Source organism: Mirounga angustirostris, unplaced genomic scaffold, assembly GCF_029215605.1.
Source record: "Mirounga angustirostris isolate CCGP_5_RB_7025 unplaced genomic scaffold, mMirAng1.0.hap1 SCAF_5, whole genome shotgun sequence".
Classification (NCBI taxonomy): domain Eukaryota; kingdom Metazoa; phylum Chordata; class Mammalia; order Carnivora; family Phocidae; genus Mirounga; species Mirounga angustirostris.
In genome coordinates, this window is record NW_026991713.1 from 176,357,609 (window position 1) to 176,379,819 (window position 22,211).

Below are 22,211 nucleotides of genomic sequence, written 5' to 3' on the forward strand. Positions count from 1 at the left end.
TGTAGGAGCTTTTCAAAGCTCCTATGGACCTCTCATTCCCCAGCTTTTCCTTTTGGATTGGTCTATTATTTATTTATCTATTTATCTATAATTTTGCTTAGTCTATTGTTTGCCCCGACTGTGAATTGATCGCCTCAGGCCACTGCAACGCTAAAACACTTGTTCATAAAAGTTTTCAACAGATGCCCACCCAGGGAGAGGCTTTTAGCAGGAAATGAGCTCTGAGTCGGGTCAAATAAAGGGAATTTCTGCAATGGGGACTCCAGCAGCCTTGTCCACGGATGCCGGTTCTTGGAACGAGCCTTCAGAGCACCCTCTGCTCCTCCCGGCTCCTCTGGGACTGGGAACATGGGCCATTGGTTTTCAAGGCCGCTGCTGAGCTGCCGAGTGAGAGATGGGACGGGGCAATTAAAACCCCACAAAATGCTGTTCCTACCGAGATTCAGTCCTTTTTCTGGAATAAACATCCCCAGATTGCTGCAGATCTCTGGTTAATTTCCAGAGTTCTGAAAAGGTTGGTTCTGGTCATTTTTTTGCCAGTTTTTTCTACTGCTTCTGTGAGGGGTGAGTTTTCAAAGGTTCCCACTTGGCCATTATTCCTCCCGTCAGCCCGTCACTTTAGACAGCTGTGTAATATTCCACCAGGTGCCATGTTAGGACTTTGGCCCATTTTTGATGGTTTTCAGTCTTCTGCTCTTCCATACAATGCTGCAAATTAAGAATATCGCTTGACTATCACTTTACGCATGTGTAAGGGTCTGTAACAAATTCCCGGGAAGGAACTGCAGGCTCAGAGAGCATGTGCATTTGTAATTAGAAAGGTACTGCCCACGTTGTCCTTCACAGGGATGGGTTGAACCAATTTACACTCCCACTAACGATGTCCAAGAATCTCAGCTTCCCACCGTCTTGCCAATAGAGGGTGTTCTCTAACTTTTGAATTTGGCAATCGGGTGGGTGAAAAATAGTATCTAAGTGTGATTTCACGGAGCATTTCTTTTATGAGCAGAGTTGAGCATCTTTTTATATATTTTAAAGGCCATTGAGAGTCTCCTTTCTATGTTATTTTTTTCTTTAAATATTTTATTTATTTATTTGAGACACAGAGAGTGCACACTTGCACAAGCAGGGGGCGGGGCAGAGGGAGAGAGAATCTCAAGCAGACTCCCCGCTGAGTGTGGAGCCCGACGCAGGGCTCGATCCCATGACCTTGAGATCATGACCTGAGCTGAAACCAAGAGTCGGCTGCTCAGCTGACTGGGCCACTGAGGCACCCCTTTGTTACTTTTTTCTTATTGGTTTGTAGACACTCTATCTATAAGAGAGATGAGAGCCTTTATTTTGTAATATTTTATAATATTATATAAAAAGTATATAATATTTTATAATAAATATATGTATTTATTTATATATAATATTTTCTTTTTTTTTTTTTTTTTTTTTTTTTAAAGATTTTATTTATTTATTTGAGACAGAGAGAATGAGAGAGACAGAGAGCACATGAGAGGGGGGAGGGTCAGAGGGAGAAGCAGGCTCCCCGCCGAGCAGGGAGCCCGATGCGGGACTCGATCCTGGGACTCCAGGATCATGACCTGAGCCGAAGGCAGTCGCCCAACCAACTGAGCCACCCAGGCGCCCCTATATATAATATTTTCTAATAAAGATATAATAAAGCATTTAAGAAGTGCTTTGCCCCACTTCTCTCTGCTCCCACGTCTTGTTCTCCGGGGACCTGGAGACCGTGGAAGCATAGACTCGTAAGCAGCTCCTGCCCTCTGGGGGCAAGACCCGGGCCATGGGCCCTCCTGGGGGCCTCGGCTGTCTGGTGAGCCAGCCTCAGGGACCCCCACCAGGTGTCCCCTGCCCGTTCTTGTGCTGCTCCCTCCATTACAGTTGCCCTGTTCTGCCCATGACTGCGGAGACTCCCCGTGTCCCTCAACCTCCAGCCGGCTTTGACGTTAGCCCCCCGGGGAGCTATCCCCCTGGTCCAGGCCCTTGCAAACAGGAGCAACCCCCTTCTTGTCCTGCGTGACTCTGGTACCTTGTGCAGACACCCCTGCCAATTGCTGTTATCGTCCTGCCTTCGGTTTTGCAAGCAGTCTTTCTTTCCTAATAAAATAAAGCTCATTTGAGAAACAGCCAATATAAACAAAGGAACAATAAAGTAATCCCAACATTAATATTTCAGAGTACATCCTTCCAGCCTTTGTCTGTGGGCTGTGGAGATGGGGGGAAATGGGATTATATTCCACAGACGACTTTGCCCAGTGCCCCTTTTGCTCGTGTATGTGGGGCACGCGTTCCTGCCCCCTGTAACCTGCTGAACCATGACTTGTGACAGCTTTATTTACCTGACTTATTTAACCGGTCCCCCATGATTGGGCAGTTAGGTTGCCTCTAGATTTTTTGTTTTTATAAGCAGAGCTGCAGTGAGTGTTCTTATAAACGCAATATGTGTGTGTCTTTTTTTTTTTTTCTTTAAAAGAGAAGGCATGCCTAGAAATAAAATTTCGGGGTCCGAAGGTGTTTAGAATTTGAGGTGTCCGTACAGCCCCGGGAAGAACAGGGACTGTCCCCTCCCCTCCCTAGTAGCGAATAGGAGCGTGGCTTCCTATCCTGCGGCTCATCTGTTCCTTCCGTGGATGGGACATTCCCCAGGGACGATGCTGGCCCGTCCTCCCGGTGCAAGCACCTGGTCTGGGCGCGGGCTTGGACTGGCTGTTGAATGTTTGGTGACATGCATTCAGTCCAGAGAGAGAAGGTAGAGACTCTTCGGTCTGGTTTGGTTCAAGTCAGTCTCCATGGAACTCTGTGTTGGAAAAAAAAAAAAAAATCTGATGCTAAGGATTTTTGTTCCTAAAACGTGTTTAAAGCCCTAAATGTTGAAACAAACCAGCAAGCAACAGCGGCAGCTAACCCTGGACGCGGTAACGCAGTTGTCCTCATGTACAACTGTCTGGACACAGTTGTGGGTCCTTCTGGGTGGAGAAGCCCAGGTCAGCTGTGAGCCACAGACCCCGTGGGGCAGCCGAGAAAAGAAGGGGTCCAGTCCCAGCAGTGCTGATCCCCCAGCGAGGATAGGGCTGGTGCAGGGCCAGGTGTGGCCGCCGGGCTGGGCAGCATGCTTTCCAGGCTCCCACCCTCCCGAGGACCTGAGCCCCCCACCCCGGCCCCTCTCCTCCACTTGCCCTTGACCCCCGAAGCAGTCTGAGCTCCTTTTATGGCTCCTGGGACACAGCCCACGGTGGGCCGTCAGTGGCCTGTGAGGCTGGGGCTGGTAACTGTATGTGTGTGGTCCCCCCAGAACGACTCCCCAGCTAAGTCTGCGACCCACCTTCGGGCTGATGGAACCAAATCCCAGAGTAGGCTGAGGGTCCTGGGGCCACGTGTCCAGCCCCTGGGTCCTCGGCAGCCCGGGTGAGCATGCAGAGAGGCCCCTTCCCCGACCCCTCCCAGGCACCCAGTCCAGCCCGGCTTCACCTCCCCCACCTCCCCCTGCCGGGGCCGAACTCCTGCGGGGCAGGATGGTCACTGGGAGAGAGGTGGGCCGAGGACGACCGCACGTGAGGGGGGATTCACCCATAAACATAGCACTCGTGTGTGGAGGAAGAACAGCTTCTTTGCACAAACAAGACTCCCAGCTCAGTTCCCAGAAGCTCCGTATCTCAGAGCGGCGCTGCTCCCGAAAAAGGAAGAAAAAATACGGCGAGGGAGAAGGAAAAGCGTTTCGGTGGCCGGACAGTTGCTCTGGGGCAGAGGGCAGAGGGCAGAGGGCAGAGGGCAGGGCTGGCGTGGAACGGCAGCTCGGGGTGCGTGCCTCCGCCGTCAGACTGGGCCAGGCCCTGCTGCAGGGACCTCAAACCCCTTCCATCACATCTGCTGACAGGCACCAGGCCGGGCACGCTGACCGTCACGCTGGCATCTGCCACTCTGGCGAAACAGGCGGTTTTGAAGCAGAAACAGACACACCCCCCCAACAAAAAACCTATTAAGCACACGCGTGCACGCGCGCACACACACACAGGCCCGTAGCCGTCCCAACACACGCCCACAGGGTAAAAGCCCACCTCCCTGACCTGTCGGCGGTGCCATGGCCTTTGTGAGCCCCAGACTTACCCTGTGCGTCCAGCTGGCCCCTCACCATCCCCCACGTGCCTGGCCCGTGAGGACAGTCACCACTGTGCAGGGACTCGAGTGTGCCCTGCTCTCTGCTCCAGGTCCCTGGCAGTGGCCCCCGGTGACTCAGCTGGGCCTGGCGGGTCAGGGCGAGGCCCTCCCCGCCGCGGGTACCAGCTCTAGAGAACACACGGGTGGGTCTGGGCTCCCTTCCCAGGTGTCTGTCCCTTCTAGGGTCTGATGGGGGGCAGGGGGCTCAGCAGGCCCGGGGCAGAGCCTCTGAGGGTCCTGGTCCTGACCTGTCGGCTCAGAGAACATCGCGACCAGGTGTGGCCACCTGCTCACGGCCGGGCCTGCGTGCACGCTCCCTCGGGGTCCTCGCTGGGGCTCAGCCGTCCTGCTCCTCAGCCAGTGGCTGGATACCTCCCAGGTCTTAGCTCTTCTGCTCGCCCCCCGTTCAGCATGTGGGGCCCAGCCTGGCCCAGCCCACGGCCCCCTCCTCCAGGCAGGCAGTGGGATTCTAGGAGAGCCTAATGGAGACACTGCTCCCACTGAGCTCAGGGGCACCGTCCCTTCGAAAGGGTGCCCTTCCAACTCCCAGCCCAGGGTCTCCTTTACTGCCGGGCAGCTGTGGGCACCGAGGGATGCAGGACACTGTGGGGGACAGACTGGGGACACCCACCGGGCCGTGGCCACACAGTTCATCTCCTGCTCTTGGTAGACCCACAGGGATACCCCATGACCCCCACTTTTCGGATGAGGCTCAGGAAGGTAAAATGACAGTGAGCCCCTGGCTGGGGCAGGCCCCGCAGCTGGGGTCTTGAGCCCCTCTTTCCAGAAGCCGAGTCCGTGCAGCAAAGACAATCCTGCGCTTCTGGACAACTCGGGGGATGGGGCCAATGCTGGGTCCCCCACACTGAGGAGGGTCTCGCCAGCCGCAGGCTGCCAGTGAGAGACCTTGCTGGGGGGGGCGGTGGGTTCTTGCCCTGCTTGGTCCCGGGGCCGGTCCCAGTGCAGGGCCTGCCAGGCCATACGTTCTCTGGGCCGACCGAAGCCCACACACGGGCCCGGTACACCCACTGTGCCCGCCCCGCTGCATGACAGGCTCACCAGCCCCGGGGCTGAGGCCTCCTCCGGCTGCGGCCTGTGTGGACGCTTGTGCGTCCCTCAGCCGAGCTCCCGGTCGCTCAGGCGGCCCCGGACTGTCCCTCAGGCCTCGCTCGGCTCCATGGGGGTTGTTGGGGGGCAGCGCTGTGGGTGTGTCCCCCCTCAGGAGCCTGTGAGAGCACCTCGTGTTTGTCACACTTGTTTTCTCCTGGGCCCCCAGTAAGACTGTATTTTACATCATGACCTAGTACGGAGAACACAGACGTAGTGACCCGAACTAGATCGTCAGGAGGCGATCCTCCCACGCATGCTGATGTTTTATCTTGTATTCTCTTGTCCTATTCTCTCTTTCATTGAAAAACTAAACTTTGGTTGGATGGAGCCCACTAAGTGGATTTCATGGCTTCCTGGTGAATTTTCTACATTGGCTTTTGGGAAGAGGCGACATCTTAAGCCCTTGGGACATGCCAGGGACGCCTCGTGTACCGGGAAAACCAAGGCCCCCAAACACTTCCAGATGCCCCCGGGTGCGGGGTATCGCCTCTGACTCCCTGAGCGGGAAGTCGGCAGCCCGTCCGCAGGCTCCTTGGGTGGGATGTTGGGTAAACCAAGGATGTTGCTGCATGTCCTCGCCAACAGTTGGTATGGTCAGTCCTTCGTTTAACAAGGAACTCAGGCAGGTGTCTATAGAAATATCCATCCCCAGGGAGGGAGTGATGAAGGCCACTGGAGACGGACAAGGAAGTCCTCATAGGATCTGAGTGGAGGGGTGGTGATTTCTACACGCAGGAATCGGGAGGCTTCATGACACAGGGCAGATCACTAACCGCCCTAAAGCCAAGGACGGCAGCGTCACTGGGAGGAGGGAGGAGGGTGGGCGGGCACAGAGGGGAGGACAGAGGTGTGCAAGTGACAGATGTCACCCCGTGTGTGTCTTCAGCTCTCGGCCTTTTCTTTTTTTTTTTTTTTAAAGATTTTATTTATTTATTCATGAGAGACAGAGAGAGAGAGAGAGAGGCAGAGGGAGAAGCAGGCTCCCCACGGAGCAGGGAACCCGATGCGGGACTCGATCCCAGGACCCTGGGATCATGACCTGAGCCGAAGGCAGACGCTTAACTATCTGAGCCACCCAGGCGCCCCTCTCGGCCTTTTCATCTTAGGAGTGTTCTTATGATTGTTCTGCATTCAGTCAGCTGATACGGTACTTACCGGTAATGGTAGTAGTTTGTGTTTGTGGGTCCCTCACTGCATATCGGGTGCCATTTGAACCCTCTCTCCACAAACACACGACCTGTGAAGTGGGTGGCGCCGTGTCCCCCAGTCTAACCAGCTGACCGCCAGCTTGCACGGTCACACAGCCCACGGGGGACGGTGGGCCCCCACCCCACACTGAGCGCCTGGCAGGTTTCGTTGGGTTGGGTTGGGCTGGGTTGGGGGTGGTGGCCCAATGAAATGCGGGCTTGTTTGTTTGTTTTCCTGCCTCTCCTGGCTTTTTGGATTGGCTGTACCTTTCATCAGGCGATTTCTATCCCTCGTGCCAATTCCTGATGAATTCGTGGACCAGAGCTGGGTCAAGGCAGAGCCCTGTTAGCCTACCTCTGCAGACCTCCCTCCAGGAGGTCCACCAGCAGCCCCCCAGTCGGGGTTCCCAGGCCAGACGTGCATTTGCCTCTGACTGCTTTCAGGGTGCCAGGCCCCGACCCCCGGGGACAGTCACTGGTGCCCTTTCTGCCCCATTAACACATTGTTTCACACCATTTCTGCACAGGCAGACTCCTCTGCTCTGCTCCTCATCTCTCTAGGCTCTGAAATACTTAGGGGTGAAACCTCTCTAGAATGAGAAAGGCCTTACTGAGCCCTGGGCCTGCTCAGGCCCAGCTATTTTTTGGGGGGACAGATGGGTGCCCCGGAAACGCCGGGCCCGTCTCCCCTTCGGCTCGCTGCCGTGTTGCCCGGCAACTGGCTGCTCCTTATCAGCTCCCAGACAAGCTCCAGCCAAATCCTGAAATGGCCCCACCTGTTTTTCAGTTTGTGGTTTAGATTTTTTAAAATTTTATTTTATTTTAGGAAGTGAAATGAACAACACTCATTCTGGAAGGGGAAGATAAGGCCCGGATCTGCCGGAGCGATGTCTGCTGGAAAGAATCTCTTTTAACTTGTGGGCAATTTTCCAGCATGGCTCGGGTGGTGCGACAGAGTCGCTGAGAGAATTGGACGGCGGGCTGTGGGCACAGGCCAGCTGGGCGCGGTGGCTGCGGTGGCATTTTGCCGGGATGTGACTTGGAGATCCGCTGAGCAAGGGGGCCTGGACCCCGTCGCCAGGCCAGCCGCCTGCCCCCTCCCACCCACCCACTGGGAGCATTGCAGGCCTTTGCTATCCAAGGGTTAAGTTTCCCAGACCTTCTGTTGTTTTTTAAAATACAGCTTGATCCTCCTTGACACTGGAGAGGCATTCCTTGCTTTATTGCCATCTGGAAACTGTTCTGTCTGGCTTCAGAGGTGGCCTCATTGCTACATTGAGTCTCCGGGAGAACACATTCCCAGGATGTGTTTTGGTAGCAAATGCTAGAAAATAATAGAAACCTAGTGCAAAATGGCTTAATTATAAAGGGAATTTATTTCAATAAAGAAATGGTATGGGTAGACTTCAGGTCGGGATTGATCCAGCAGCTTAGTAGTGTCTGCAAGGACTCAGTTTAGGATGGTGATTGGCCAGCTGGGCTGTGGGATTCCTTGTTTATTCCTACCCCTGAACCAATTATTATGACCAGGGAGATGAGAATACCCTGATTTGCTTAGACCAGTTAGGGTCCACCCAAACCATGGGGGCTACTACAGAATGGGGGTGGGACAGATTGGATTTTATGGAGCACACAGTGTCCACTAGATCCTTTTCTGATACACAAGTATGATGACTCTGGTGGATCTAACCTGAGCTGATCTGATTTGAGTTGTTCTCTGTCAGCCTGCAAGTCTGTGTTCTTAGAGGGGATGGCCCCATTCTGAGTCTCAGCATCCAGTGCTGTCCCTTCCCCATCTCATGCTCTTGCTTCTGTATACTCTACTCTCTGCCCCGCCTGTCTCCCTTCAAGTCCTCTGTTGCTCTGTGCTTGGTCCACCACAGGGCCTTTGCACAGGCTGTTCCCTCTGCCTGGGGTGCCAGAGACAGAGAAGCAGAGGGAAATCAGATGAAGAGATTAGCAGGGGGCAGCCCTAGGGCTTGCCATTCTTGATCTTGGGCTTGTAAGTTTGAGCCCCATGTTGGGTGGAGAGATGACTTAAAATCTTTAAAACAAACCCAAACCAAACAGATTGACAGGGGGTGGAGAGAGGAGGAAGAGAGGCCCCAGAGAAAGAGGTGAGAGGTGTGTTGGGAGGCTAGGTTGGTCTGCTGACCAGTCCGTGGGGCCTCCCCCGGCCCGACACATGGCTTCTGGTGACCATGGCCAAGATGCCCTGACATCGTGGCTGTCTTTCTGGGCCGGGATGGCCAGGAGGGCCGGGAGGCACTCGGTGCTGCCGTTAGAGGGGGATGAGAGGAGAGACCAGCCTCCCCTTTGGGGCCAGCTGAGCTTCAGGGACTTTCTGGGCACTGGGGCAGGGGCTGCCACCAGCTTTCTGGGTGCAAGACTGGGAACAGGCACTGGACCAGGCCTACAGGGCGGCTAGGTACCCAGAGCATGAGTGGTACCCAGGGCATGGGGAGCATCTGGGAAGGGCTGGTCTCCCCCTCGGCCATCAGGGTCCACCCAGGCATCACCAAGTTGTCAGAACCAGATGGGCCCAATCTGTTGAGTACAGATGGGGAGACTGAGGCCCTGGAGGAGGTGACCAACCCAAGACCCCGGGCCACCTTGGGGCAAAACCAGGGCTCTTTCTCTTCGTCCTTCCGGCCCAGTACCCCATCCAAAGGGACTAATAGAGATGGTGGCCCAACGTCCATCACCGGCTCCCACCACTGAGCGGCCATTTCAGAAGGCTTCCAGAAGGGTCGCTGCAGCTCCCCGTTTCTGTGTACTGAGGCCCAGTGCCAGGCCCTGGGGGCAGGATGTGCTGGGCATGCGGGGTCAGGCTTGTGTCATCCCATAGGGCATAGCCAGCAGGGACGGGAGAGGCCAGGAGGCCCCCAAGTCAGCAAACGCTTCCCGGTGCTGGCACTGGGCTCAGCCCAGGCACAGTGGGGACCCTGCAATCATAACAGTGCCACTGGGGCACCGTGGTGAGGCGGAGACACAGTCCCCAGGTAACAACAGGGCCCAGAGAGGTCCCAGCTGGTGGAATGTCCTGGAAGGCTTTGCTGAACAGAGATCGACAGAGCTGGAAAAACATTCTGGGAAGGGGGATGGGATGCTCTGAGCCCCCAGGCGGGAACAGCAGGCCTGTGTGGCCTGAGGGAGGGTCTGGGACTTTCCCTGTGGGGCACACACACATGTGGCTTTGGGGGCCACAGAAGAGCAAGAGCCTGGGGCTGGGGTGTGACAGCCATCCAGGTAAGGGGTGACAGGCACCCAGGTGAGGGGTAGCAGGCGTGCAGGTGAGGCGTGGCAGGTGCCCAGATGAGGGTTGGCAGGAGCCCAGGTGAGGGGTGACATGCACGCAGGTGAGGGGTGGCAGGCACCAGGTGAGGGGTGACACGCATGCAGGTGAGGGGTTGCAGCCGCCCGGGTGAGGGGTGGCTGGCCTGGGCCCAGGCATGGAGTGAGGTGAACGCGGGCCAGCAGTATGGAGGAGGTTGAAACCCAGGGGAGCTGGGGTGGGGGAAGGCACCCCCCTGCCTGCCTTCTGGTGGCCCCAGCGGGGTGGGAGGGGTCACGGTGCCCAACATGGGAACCCCTGAAGCCTGTACCCCAGGACAAGTCCTGCGCTGAGGACTGGGGGCTGGGCGCAGGGCCGGGCTCTGGGGAGTCTCAGGGGCGGTGGGGTGTGGAGGAGAGATGAGGCCAGGCAGGGTGGGGGCACAGCATTTTGTGGGAATAATGGAAAGCGGCCCCCGGAATCGGCCTGCCATTCCCAGTGGGCGCCACCCTTGTGGGTCCACTGGGCCCCATCTGCCCCGGGCCACCCCCACCCCATTCACTCCTTGTTGCGGGGGGGGGGGGGGGGGGGGGGAGGCGCGGCCAGGGTTGCTATGGTGATGTGATGCCAGCAGGTGTCAGCAGAGCCTGCAGAATCTGGAGAAGCAGGCGTGGCTGCGTGGGGGGCGCCCTTGGCCCCTCTCCTGGGGCTTCCTCCAGCCCTGCCAGGCCCCGGGGTGGGGGGCGCTCAGAGTGGCCACCTCTGCCAGGAGCCTTGGGCAGCTGCCTGCCATGGCCGTGGGGTGCGCAGCCAGGGACGCCAGGGCCCTGGGGTGGGGCCGTGGGGTGCCTGGGTGGAGTCCCGTCCCGCCCCCCGCCCCCCGCCCCCCGGAGGCCAGGGAGAACCCAGGCTCCGCCACCGTGGGCTCTGAGCTTCAGCCTCCCTCTGCAGCATTGTGCCCCAGAGAGCCGCCAGGGGCTGGCCTGGAGCGGGGGCCCATGAAGAGATCCTGCCCTTGCCGACCCCTCAAACCGGGAAGCGTGTCTGCGTCAGAACCCACTTTGTGCCGGGCACGCTCGGCACACACACCCCTTCTCACGCCCTGTGGACACGTCCGCACCTCACTTCAGGGGCCGTGACCCTGTGATCCCATTGTGCAGATGGGTCACTGAGACCCAGGCAGGCAGGAGCCTCGGGCAGCCCTGGCTTTGCTGCCCCCCCCGCCGCCCCCCCCAGCTTCGGGGGCGGGGGGCGGGCCCAGGTCTCCGCGGAGGGGCCTTTCGGGCCTTCCCTCAGCCAGGCCACAGGACCGAGGGTGCGGGCCTCGGAGCCGGGGCAGAGCAGGCGGGCTGGGCCTCTGGTGGGTGATGGAGGGAGCGATTCCACGCAGGAATGAGATGAATCCACATGCGCCCTCCTCCCCCTCCCCCTCCCAGGCACTCTGCCAGCGCCCGGGAAATGCTGAGGCCTGCTCTTTTTTAAACAAAGTCTCCGCTGCCTCCCTTAGCTTATTTTCTGCACAAACAAATTAAAGATGCTGCAAAGGGGCCGAGTTTGGGAGACGGGGGGCAGCTTCCACTGAGTCCCTGCACCCCTCCAGCATGGATGCCTCTGGCCTGGTGGTCTCTGTGGCCTCTGGGGCCTGTATGGGGCCCCATCTGGGGCAGGGAGGCCCCAGCCTGTGTAAATAAGCTTGTAGATCCCGAGCCTTGGATCTTGGAGGAGGATCTTGGTCTTGGAGGAGGATGGAGGACGTCCTCCCCTCCGGAGGGCTGATAGCCTGGGGGGGTCCCCGGCTACCAGCTGTTATCTGCCTGGAGCACCTCTCCCTCCCACCCTGCCTCCCAGCGCCCAGCACTCAACATGGGGGCAACAGGGGGGATAGCTGAGTGCTGGTCACTGCGTCCTGCCCTCCCTGGGCGACCTGCTTCCTCCCCTCCATGCTCCCCTGCCCTGGCTTCCTGATGTTAGAGCCGCCCGAGGGGCAGGAACCCACTTTCAGAGGCCCTTGGCCCCATGTTCATTAGAGAAAAATCAGGAAGGACAGAGAATGCCAGAAAAAAAAGAAAAAACCCTCAACAAAACACAGAACATCCTCCTCCCCCTTTACTCTCCACCCTGAGAGTCTGGGCATTCTCTTCCAGACGCTTTCCTTGGGTGAGAAAAATGAAATTCGGTTCAAAAGAGTGTTTATGGAAAACAGATCCTGTGCCCAGTGTGGGAGCAGCAGGAGATTAGCCCTCTGGAGCCGGGAGCCGCCGTGGGGCTGAGGCTGGGGTGGAGGCACCCCCGGGGGGCTGGCCAGGGCCCCCAGCGCCGAGTGGCCGAAAACAACCGGAATCTATTCCCTCACCCCTTGGAGGCCAGAAGTCTGCGATTCAGGTGTCAGCCGGGCGGTTCCTTCCGGAGGCTCGGACAGGGAATCCGCTCCAGGCCCCTTCCAGATTCTGGTGGCTCTAGCTCTCCTTGATCGTTGGCGTTCCCTGGCTCATGGAGGTCTCCCTCCGACCTCTGGCCCCACCTGCACACCCCCCTTGTGTGTGTGTGTGTGTGCGCTCTGGTTCTTTATAAGGACTCTCACTGAATCTAGGCCCACCCTAATCCAGGATGATCTTTAACCAGAGATCCTTACCTTAACTGTACCTGCAAAGACTATTTCCAAATAAGGTCATATCCTGAGGTTCCAGGCAAACATGTCTTTTGGGGGGACACCGCTTAACCCACTACACCCCTTGGTTGTGGTGGCAGGGTGACGCGGGCCGGGCCGAGAGGCTGCCTGGACACAAGACATTTAGCGATGAAAGTGGGACAGTGTCGGGCCAACTGGATGCTCTGTCACGCTCGCTGGCACTGAGTGGAGGTCTGGGATGGGGGATTTTGTACAGCTGGTGGCTGGTGGCCTGGCCACTCACCAGCCACGGTTGTGGGCGCCCCACACCCCACGTGATCGGACCGCTGATGGAGCCACGGGGGCTCGGAAGCCCCAGGGGCTCGGAAGCCCCAGGCCCGGAGCTGGCACCTGTCTCCCGTCCCTGTGGGCACAGCGGGGGAGCCTTGGGACTTTGGGAACTTCGCGCTCAGGGCTCAAAACGCTCCAATTAAAATGGGAAGCTGGCATCGCCTAAGGCTGGGAGTCGGCTTCTTCCTTGGCAAGTTGGTGGCTTTTAAATCCCCAGAAGGGATTAGGTCTCCAGGGACAACCTTGTTCCAGGAAGGTTCCAGGAAGGAACCTTTGGCGCCCTTTCTGGAGAGCTGGGTTCTTGCAGGAGCGCACACTGCCCCCATCCCCGCCCCCCGGGCCCAGGTCAGGGGCGTTCGGCGCGGTCCCACTGCTGTGCAGTCAGCCCTGGCGTCCTTCTCCAGAACTCTTTCATCTTCCCGAACCGAAACTCTGTCCCCATTACACATGCTTCCCACCGCCTCCCTCAGCCCCAGTCACCTCCGGCCTACTTACTGCTTACGACTCTTGAGTGTGACCTTAGATCCTTTTGACACCTGCGCTTTTCTCAGAGGCCTGCCCTCGGGTCACTGGGGCCCTGGTGGGTGTGGCAGATCCCTGGAAAGAATCCCCCACCTCGGGACAGCCCCGAGCTGTGACCTGTGACTGGCTCACCCTGGCTTGGCTTCCCCCCCTGCCCCCTCGCTGGTACCCCGGGGACCCTCCCTTAATGAGCCGGGTAAGGTCCCCAAACAGGGTAGTCACTCCTCTCAACCCCTCCGTGGCTGCCACGGCCCACCCAACCAACTCAAGCTCCTGAGCTCTGACCCCCAGAGCCCCCAGAGCACCAGGTGACAGGCCAGGGGGACTTGGGAGGCCGAAGAGCTCACTGGCCAGTGAGCCTGAGGGTGTCTGAGTGGATGCGAGGTCGGGGACTAGGGCTGCCCACCTGCCACAGCCCTGTGAGGGGAAGGACAAGAGGGTCCTGCCCACGGCTGTGCCCCCCGCCCCCAACCCCGGGGTCAGAATAGGAGCTTGACACATATTTGCTGAGTGTGGGACTGACCCCAAAATTTTCCTTGCTCCCAGGTGGTCCCCCTTCCTGTCTCCACTTACAGGGAGGGACACTGAGGCCCAGAGCCGACCTGCTACAGCGAATCCATGCATCCGCGCAAGGCCTGCGCAGCCTGGGCCCCAGGGTGGAGCCCGGAGTGGAATTTCAGGAACGAGAGAGGGCAGCTGAGAGGCATTTGTAAAGGGAGGAGGAGGGGAAGGAGGAGGGGGAGGAGGAGGGGGAGGAGAAGGAGGATGAGGGGGAGGGCGAGGAGGGGGACCCTGGTGCCCCTCAAGGCAGCTCAGGCCCCTCTACCTGCCCTGGCTGAGTCATCAGCCCCTCGGAGCCCCCCTTTATTTCAGCGAGGCACCCCCTCCTGCCCTGTCCGCTCCTGTGGGGGCAGACCTGTCTCCCAGGTTGAGAATTGCCTTTGAATCCCCTGGTTTCAGATCCTGGAGCCTGTGTTTTAAAAGCTAAGGGATTTGGGATCTTTATTTTTTTTTTATTTTTTATTTTAAAGATTTTATTTATTTATTCATGAGAGACAGAGAAAGAGAGAGAGAGAGAGAGAGAGAGGAAGAGGGAGAAGCAGGCTCCCAAGGAGCAGGAAGCCCGATGCGGGACTCGATCCCAGGACCCTGGGATCATGACCTGAGCCGAAGGCAGACGCTTAACCATCTGAGCCACCCAGGCGCCCGAATTGGGATCTTTAATGAGCACATTCAGGTCTCGGTGGAGATGGGGAGACCACACTGACCTGGGGCTGGCTGGGCCCAGCAAGATCCTTCCTCCCTGCCAGCCTCGGTCCCCCATCCTGGAACTGGCCGGCTGCAGGGCCTGGGGATGGGGCAAGAGGGGCAGGTATTTGATGAACTTCATGGGGGCCTCAGCCTGCTGGAGCGTGCATGCAGGAGGTGCTCAATGTGTGTGTGTTTCCTTCCCAGTTCATGCCACCGTCTTAAATGCTCACTGCCCGCCTTTCCCCAGAAGCTCTCAGAGAGGAGCCTGGGCAGGCGGGAGGGAAGGAGGAACCAGCCAGCTCAGTCGTCAAAAAGCTTGCAGCATTGATGGCGGGGCGAGCTGTTACAGCCAGCCTCAGCTGACCCCTGGGGGCCACCTGGGGGGCAGAGAGGGAGGGAAGGGCAGACAGTCGCTCTCCCTGCTCCCCTGCATCACCCCATGTCAGCAACACTTCCTGCGCACCCACCATGGGACGTTGCTTCCAAGAGGTGGGTATCTTCAGCCCGCGTTACAGATGAGAAAGTCGAGTCCCCGGGGGAGCCGTGGCGGGGCTGGGCCCGATGCCCAGCGCTCCTCCCGCAGCCCGGGCCGGCCTTGGCGGGGACGGCTTGCGGAGCGTGGCCGTTCCTCGGGGAAGCAGGTTGGCACGCGTGTGCGCGTGTGCGTGGGTCTCTGCCGTCTGCACCATGTTGAAATGCCAATGTCAAGGCCGGCTGAGAGGAGCCAGGCGGGCAGGGCTGCACAGCAGACGGAATAAGGGCGTGGTGGCTGTGTTGTCACCGGGGCCCCTGGCCAGCCTGTCTCGGCCCCTCCGCCCTGTGTCTGGGACGCTGTGGGCAGGGCGGGTATTTGGAGTGGCCCCGGGCCTCGGGGAACAGGAGCGGGCCCAGAGCCACGCGGCCCCTGGCTCCCGGCGAGGCCCTGCCGGGGGCTCTCTCTCCCAGGAGCGGCAGCCACGGCAGCCACGGGAGACCCTCCGGAGGGCGGTGGGCGCTGTGGCTGCCTTCGCGTCCGCGTGGGGGCAGGGCCGCCAGGGGGCGCGTGCAAGGTGTTCTGTCGGGCCCGTCCGGGCAGCCCTGCACCCCACTTTGAGCGTTATCCACACGGGGCCCAGTGGCGGTTCCAGTTACCAGTGCTGTGTAATAACTTGGTGCAACCCGCAGCCACTTAGTACCAGCTTTTTTTTAGCTCAGGATTTTGCCGGTCAGGACATCAGGAAGATGCTCAGCACGGTTCCCGCCTGCCGTCTGTCACGTGGTCACAGTCAGATGACCCCGGGCTCTGCCGTCATCGGAGTGTGGCAGGCCCGGGTCCAGGGAGGCTGGGAGCCAGGGCTGGTGACACGGTGACGGTGGCACTGGCTGGGGTGGGGAGCTCAGCCAGGGCTGCCTGGCCGGGGTGCCTCCTGGTGCCTTCCTTGTGGCGTGGCGGCCCCAGGCTACTGGGACCCCTGACTTGGTGGCCTGCCCCCGAGCACACGGAGAACCGGGTGGAAATTACACTGGACGATGACCTTTCCTGCCCCAGCCGACATCCTATGCCACACTTCTGCCCTGTTCTTCTGGTCCAAGGCGTCACGGGCCTGCCCTGGTCCAGACCGCGGGGACTCAGGGTGCCCCTCTTGCTGGGATGTGTAAAGAAGGTGCGGCCAGAAAGAAGGTCCGCTCCACGTGTTGATGGCCATGGGCGCTGGCCATCGGTTCTTCGCGCCCCTGGGGCCCTGGGGGGTACCCTGGGTGCCTGGGTTCCTGGGGCTGCCCTAACACCACAAAGTTAGTGGCTGAGAGATGTATTTTCCCACAATTCCAGAAGCCTGAAGTCCTAGGTTACATGATCCCTCTGCAGGCCCGAGGGGAGAACCCATCCCATGCCTCCCTCCCAGCATCCGGTGGTGGTTGGCGGGTACCTGAACCCCCAGCCCGTGTCTGTCTCTGTGGTCACATGGCCCCCTTCTTCAGGGTGGGTGTCTGTATCCAAAGCTCCCAGTTCTTTTAAGAGTAGTAGTCACCAGATTAGGGCCCATTCTAAAAATCCAGTGTATAAATAAAATAAAATAAATAAAATAAATAAAATAAAAATAAATAAAGATAGGGGCGTCTGGGTGGCTCAGTTGGTTAAGTGTCTGCCTTCGGCTCAGGTCATGATCTCAGGGTCCTGGGATCGAGCCCCGCATCGGGCTGCCTGCTCAGTGGGGAGTCTTCTCCCTCTCGCTCTGCTTCTCCCCCTGCATGTGCTCTCTCCCTCTCTAACAATAAACTAAATCTTACAAAAAAATAAAAATCCGGTGTGACTGCATCTTAACTACATTTTTAATTATAATCATCTTTTTTATTTTTTAAAGATTTTTATTTATTTATTTGACAGAGTGAGACACAGTGAGAGAGGCTGTAGGCTCTCGAGAGCCCCACCTCAGCAGCATCTGACGAGTCTCCCTGCCAACTCGCTTCCCCCAAGATCCTCGGTTTCGGGGCTCTTCAGTCTGGGCCAAGTGGGATACGTCTGCGGAGCAGGTAGGCTAGTGATCAGGCTCGGCTCGGCCAAGCCTCTGGACCTCTGCTCAGGCTGCTTCCTCCACCTGGAGGGGGTGTGATGGGCTGAGCTGTGTCCCTCAAGACGCGTGTTGGAGTCCTAACCCCCGTACCTCAGAATACAGAGCTGCATGGAGGGGTGGCGCCTAGGACCGCTGGGGCCTTCGGAGGGCTAATTAAGGTAAAGTGAGGTCATTAGGATGGACCCTATTTCAGTCTGACTGGTGTCTTTGTAAGAAGAGATCAGAACACAGACACACGCAGAGGGAAGGCCATGTGGGGACGCTGGGACAAGACACCTGTCTACACACCACGGAGAGAGGCCTCAGGAGGCACCAACCCTGCCAACACCTGGATCTGGGACTGGCGAGGAGGCTGGTGAACATGATTCAGGAGTATTTACGCCACAGAGACCGGCTTCCCTCCCAACCGCCGCTGAGAGCCCGCTGAACATTAGGAGCCGACCACCGCAGGGAGGCCCTCAGGGCAAGTCTGGGCAATGGGTACCTGGGGGGGGGGTTCTGGCCCCCACGGGAGGCGTCTGTGACGGGGCCTAAGAAATTCTTTTCACCTGAACCCCATGTTTTACTTAAACCGCCCCAGTACCGTTGGCTCAAAAACAACGACAGTCATTTATTTTGTTGGTGAATCTGCCGTGGGAGCGGATCTCGGCAGGCAGAGCTCCACGCGGCACCCCCGGGGCGGGTTCCAAGGTGGCGCCCGACCCACACGTGCATGCAGGCTGGCGACGGGGGTCCCCCTCCGTGCGTCCTTCTCCACGGGACTGCTTGGGCCTCCTTGCATCATGGTGGCTGGATTCAAGGAGTGTCACCCCAAGACACAGGAAACAGGAGATGCCGGTTGGGGGAGGCCGAATCAGACACAGCACCCTTGGTTCGGTCACATTCTGTCGAGAGGCCAGCTTCACGGGGTGTTGGAAACCCCACCTTTCAGTAGGAGGGGCGTCAAAGGCTCCTGGGGCCATGTTCTCACATCAGCACCCCCCGAGGAGTGGAGGCTGACCCTTCTGCGTTCATTTCTCGTTTCCTTCGGCATCTCTGCCCCCCTCTTTAGGCCCCACGGAGGGCCCCCTGCGTGTGACACACAGCCGGGCATGGGTGATGACACATGTGGAAGGCCACATGGACAGTCTCCTGTGCTAAATAAATACTCCGACAGCACCCATTTTTCACCTGGGAAGACAGAGCCCGATCAGGCTCATGGAAGGGAAAGGGACAGAGGTGGGATTTTTTCCCTGGTCACCTCCCTTATATCCCTTCCCCGTCCTCTATCCCTAGTGACTTCGGGGACCATGACCCACCCAGGCCCCTGCTGCCTCCAGCCAGACTTGACTTCTAGAACATTCCGAGCCTCCATTGCTTGATGCTTGGGGGCAGCCTCCGATTGACGGTGAATTGAACTGACACGTAATTTGTACCTTGTGTACAAAAATGCAGTCATTGCCAGAAGAGAACCGAATCCCAGCCATGAATAATTCCTGGGCTTTCAACAAAAACACCAATAAAATGCAAGTTTGAATAAATAGTGCTCAACCCACCCAGGCGTGAAGGGGAAAAGAGATACCTAGAATCATCTAAGCTGGGCTCCTGTGGGCGGAGGTGCTGGGGCCCTGCTCCTTGTGGAGGCTGGATGGGCCTTGGCTCAGGGGTGGGAGGTCAGCAGGGTGGCACAGGGCCACCGCCACTTGCATTGACCTGGGGTGGCCAGTCACCTGGGGGGGGGCATGCCTGGCTCTCCCCCTCCCCCAGGCCCAGCATGCTACCAGGGAGCCAGGCAGACCCTGCTGGGAGGTCTCTAGGCCTCAGCACGGGCTATTCCTCTAGCCTGGAATGTCTGTCTCTGCCTTCTCTGCCTAGCAAACTTCTATTCATCCTTCAAAACCCTACCAGGATCATGTCATTTCATTTGTTCCTTGGGTGGACATCTACTGAAATCTACTGGATTGAACGTGGGGGAGAGCATGATAAAGCAGAGGGCCTCTGGTGTGGGCTGTAAGGGGACACGGTGAGAAAACAGCCATCTATGAACCAGGACAGAGGTTCTCACCAAACAGAGTTGGCCGGTGCCTTGATCGTGGACCTCCAGCCTCCAGAAATGTGAGCGATACATGCCTGTTGGTTAAGACCCCCAGGCTCTGGATATTTGTTACAGCAGCCCAAACAGGCCGAATTCTGTCCCCCGAAATGCGTATGTTGAAGTTCTAGCCCCTAATACCCCACAATGCATCTGCATTTGGAGACGGGGCCTTGAAGGAGGTAATTAGGTTAAAAGGGGGTCACTAGGGTGGGCCCTCATCCAACAGGACTGGTGTCCTTACGAGAAGAGGAGGTTGGGACACAGACACAGACACGCACAGGGGGACCACCACGGGAGGACACGGAGAGAAGACAGTGTCTAAACGCCACGGAGAGAGGCCACAGGAGAAGCCGGCTCTGTGCTCGCCTTGATCTCGAACTGTTCCCGGGGCCCGAGCACGCTGACCTGGGCTCCCTGGCTTGAGGCTGACCTACCCGTGGGAGGCAGTAGCCGGGTCAGGAGGATCATCGGGGTTCAAGACCTTCTCATCACCATCCCACCATGTGACCTGGAGAGGCAACCACGCCGTCCCCTCCAGACCCCACACGCGGACAGGTCAGTGCAGGCCGTGCGGGCGGAGCTCTGGTCCAGGCGCTCCCGGGTCTGGGCCCCGGCTCTGCAGCCCTTCCTGGGTCCCCACTGGCCTCTCTGGGGTGGAGACCATGTAGCTGGGGCAGGGTTTGCAGGAATTGGCTGCCAGAGGGGCCCCCCCAGAGCTGATCCCTACAGCGAGGATGGGAGGGCGGGTGCTTTATTCGGGGGTGACCCTCAGAAAGCAGGGGTGGGGGGAGTGACAGCGAAGGAAAGGCAGCCAGAACACCGAGCGTCACAGGTCAGCTCCCACGTGGGTCAGCGGGGCCCTTGCAGGGTGTGGGACGAGCGGGAGGAGGACGGCTCCACTCGACGCAGCCACTGGCCGAGGGGTGCCTGGGCCCCGGGGCCTCGCTAGCCGAAGCCCCCGAGTCACGGCGGCTTTGGGCTGGGGTCCCTCCAGTTACGGTCTGTGCCAGGGCGTGTGTGCTGAGGGGAGGTGGGCGCTGCCAGACCTGCCCCTCGCACACGAGGCCTGTCTGCCCCTCCACCTCATGGAGGGCTGGAGGACCCCGTGCCTTCTGAGGGAGGGGCTTCGGTTGTGTCCTGGTGGCGGGAGGGGGCGGAGGGGCGAGGGGCAATCCAGGTTGGGGTGGCGGATTGAATTGTGTGCCCCAGAAAGACACGTTAAAGTGCTGACCTCTGGAAGCCCACAATGTGGCCTTATTTGGAAATAGGGCCACTGCAGATGTAATCGGTGAAGATGAGGTCCCACTGGGGTACGGCAGGCCTTTAATCAAATATGACTGGTGTCCTTATAAGAAGGGGAGAAGAGGCACAGAGACTGACCCACACAGAGTGGAGGACGCCACGTGAAGACAGACCCAGAGGGGAGGCCGCCGTGTGACAGGGGAGGCAGAGGTTGGAGGGGCTCAGACTCAAGCCCAGGAGGGCCGAGGAGCGTGGTCATTCCGGCACCCACCAAGGGGGGCAGCCTTGGGGGGGGCAAACAGAACTGGGTTCCAGGCCCCACTCGCCACCCCGGGGGTGACCTGGGCCGTCACAGTCCCCGAGCCTCACTCACGCAGCTGTGGGGAGGCTCCTTTCTCTCTCCTGTTTGCACACACGTCCAGGAGTCAGTGCTGGGGGGGCGGGTTGGGACCTCACCAGGGCCTCAGCATGCGGGAGGAGTTTATAGCTTGGTGGCCTTGGGCAATCCAGCTTCACACCTGCTGGCTCAGCGCTCCACGTGAGCATCTTAACACACAAGGGTGACCTGGCGTCTCCTCTTCTGACCTGGCCTTGTAAGCCTTGCCGTGTCACTTCCAAGCATCTTGTTATAGACTCCACCTTGAATGGGAGGAATGTCAAGGTCACTCTGCAGCAGGGAGATACCGTGTGGCCATCGTCAGAGGTTACAGTGGGTCACGACAGCTGCTCGGGAAGGCCGGGTCCCGTGCGCCATAGCGTGGCATGTTCTCTTCTGGAACTGGGATTGTGACCTGGTGTGCAGGTGACGCAGGCAGGGAGAGACAGGTCAACAGGCACAATGAGGCTGAGACAGGGAGGTGACTTTGCAAATGTCATGGGTCAAGCAGGTGGCAGAGCCAGAACTTGAACCCAGGAGGGCGGGGGTGAGGAGGAGAGAGAGGGGAAGGAGAAAGAGCACGAGGTTGGTGGCCATTGCAAGCCCTGCCGTGACGTTCTGCCTCCTGAGCAAGGCTGCATGATGGAAATCTGTCCATTCGTCATCCTTCAGGTCTGATTCGATCTTGCCCTCAGAGAAGCGCTTGATGGGTAGAGAGCTCAGTGGTCTCCCCCCTTTTACTACCAACTCTCCCCGTGTCCCTTTGGGGAGGTACCTCTTTCTTGCTGCAGATCTGAGGTGGGCCATATCCCACGGCACTGATGTCCCAAGGAGAGAGTAAGGCCAGTGGAAAGGGAGGGAGAATGGAAGGGTTAGGGGAGAGATAAGGAGGGAGGGAGGGAGAGATAAGGAGGGAGGGAGGGAGAGCTTGGTCCACCCATCCCCACGGGTGTTCCATTTCCGGGATTTTAAGCTGTGGGCCCCAGTATTCCTTTTATTTAAGGAGGTTGGGTACCAACTCCTTCCAATATCTCTTTTCTCCTGTGGACGGAGGGCCTGCCTGGTCTGGCCCCTGCCCTGCTCCTGGGCCCTCCGCTGCTCCTTGTCCACGCTCACCACACTCTTTGTTGGCCAGAGTGTCCCGGGAACTCCCTGGACTGCAAGCTCTCTGAGGACGGGACTCTGGGCCACTCTGTACCACTTTATCAGGGCTTGACCTGGTGAGTATTTGTTAAACAAACAGGAGTGGGTAAATGCAAGGGCGTGAGTGTGTGGCCTCAGGAAAACATTGACCTTTAGCAGTGTCCTGACGACCTGGGGTGGTCTGAGCAGAACCTCCATGAGGTTCGCAAACCGGGGACCAGCAGGTGGCCCACTCAAGTGGTCCATTTTGGTCAGCACAGTGTTAAACATAGTGCCAAGGACAGAAAACAAAACAACAATTAAAAACATTAAAAACGGGGCGCCTGGGTGGCTCAGTTGGTTAAGCGACTGCCT

General features: G+C 58.5%; 1 protein-coding gene across 3 annotated transcripts in view; it reads left to right on the top strand.

The window, feature by feature from the left end:
* The window catches only part of FBXL18 (F-box and leucine rich repeat protein 18), a 67,357-nt gene extending 48,749 nt beyond the window's left edge, over positions 1-18,608 (top strand). Inside the window, exon 5 of one of the 3 annotated variants that reach the window (XM_054507710.2) lies at positions 16,836-17,739. In XM_054507710.2, coding sequence (XP_054363685.1) covers positions 16,836-17,061 — 226 coding nt within the window. In that variant the 3' untranslated portion in view covers positions 17,062-17,739. Of the gene's footprint in view, positions 1-16,835 lie in introns of all 3 variants that reach the window. The other 2 variants (XM_064593349.1, XM_064593350.1) reach the window with 2 other exon arrangements.
* Positions 18,609-22,211: the final 3,603 nt, after the last annotated feature.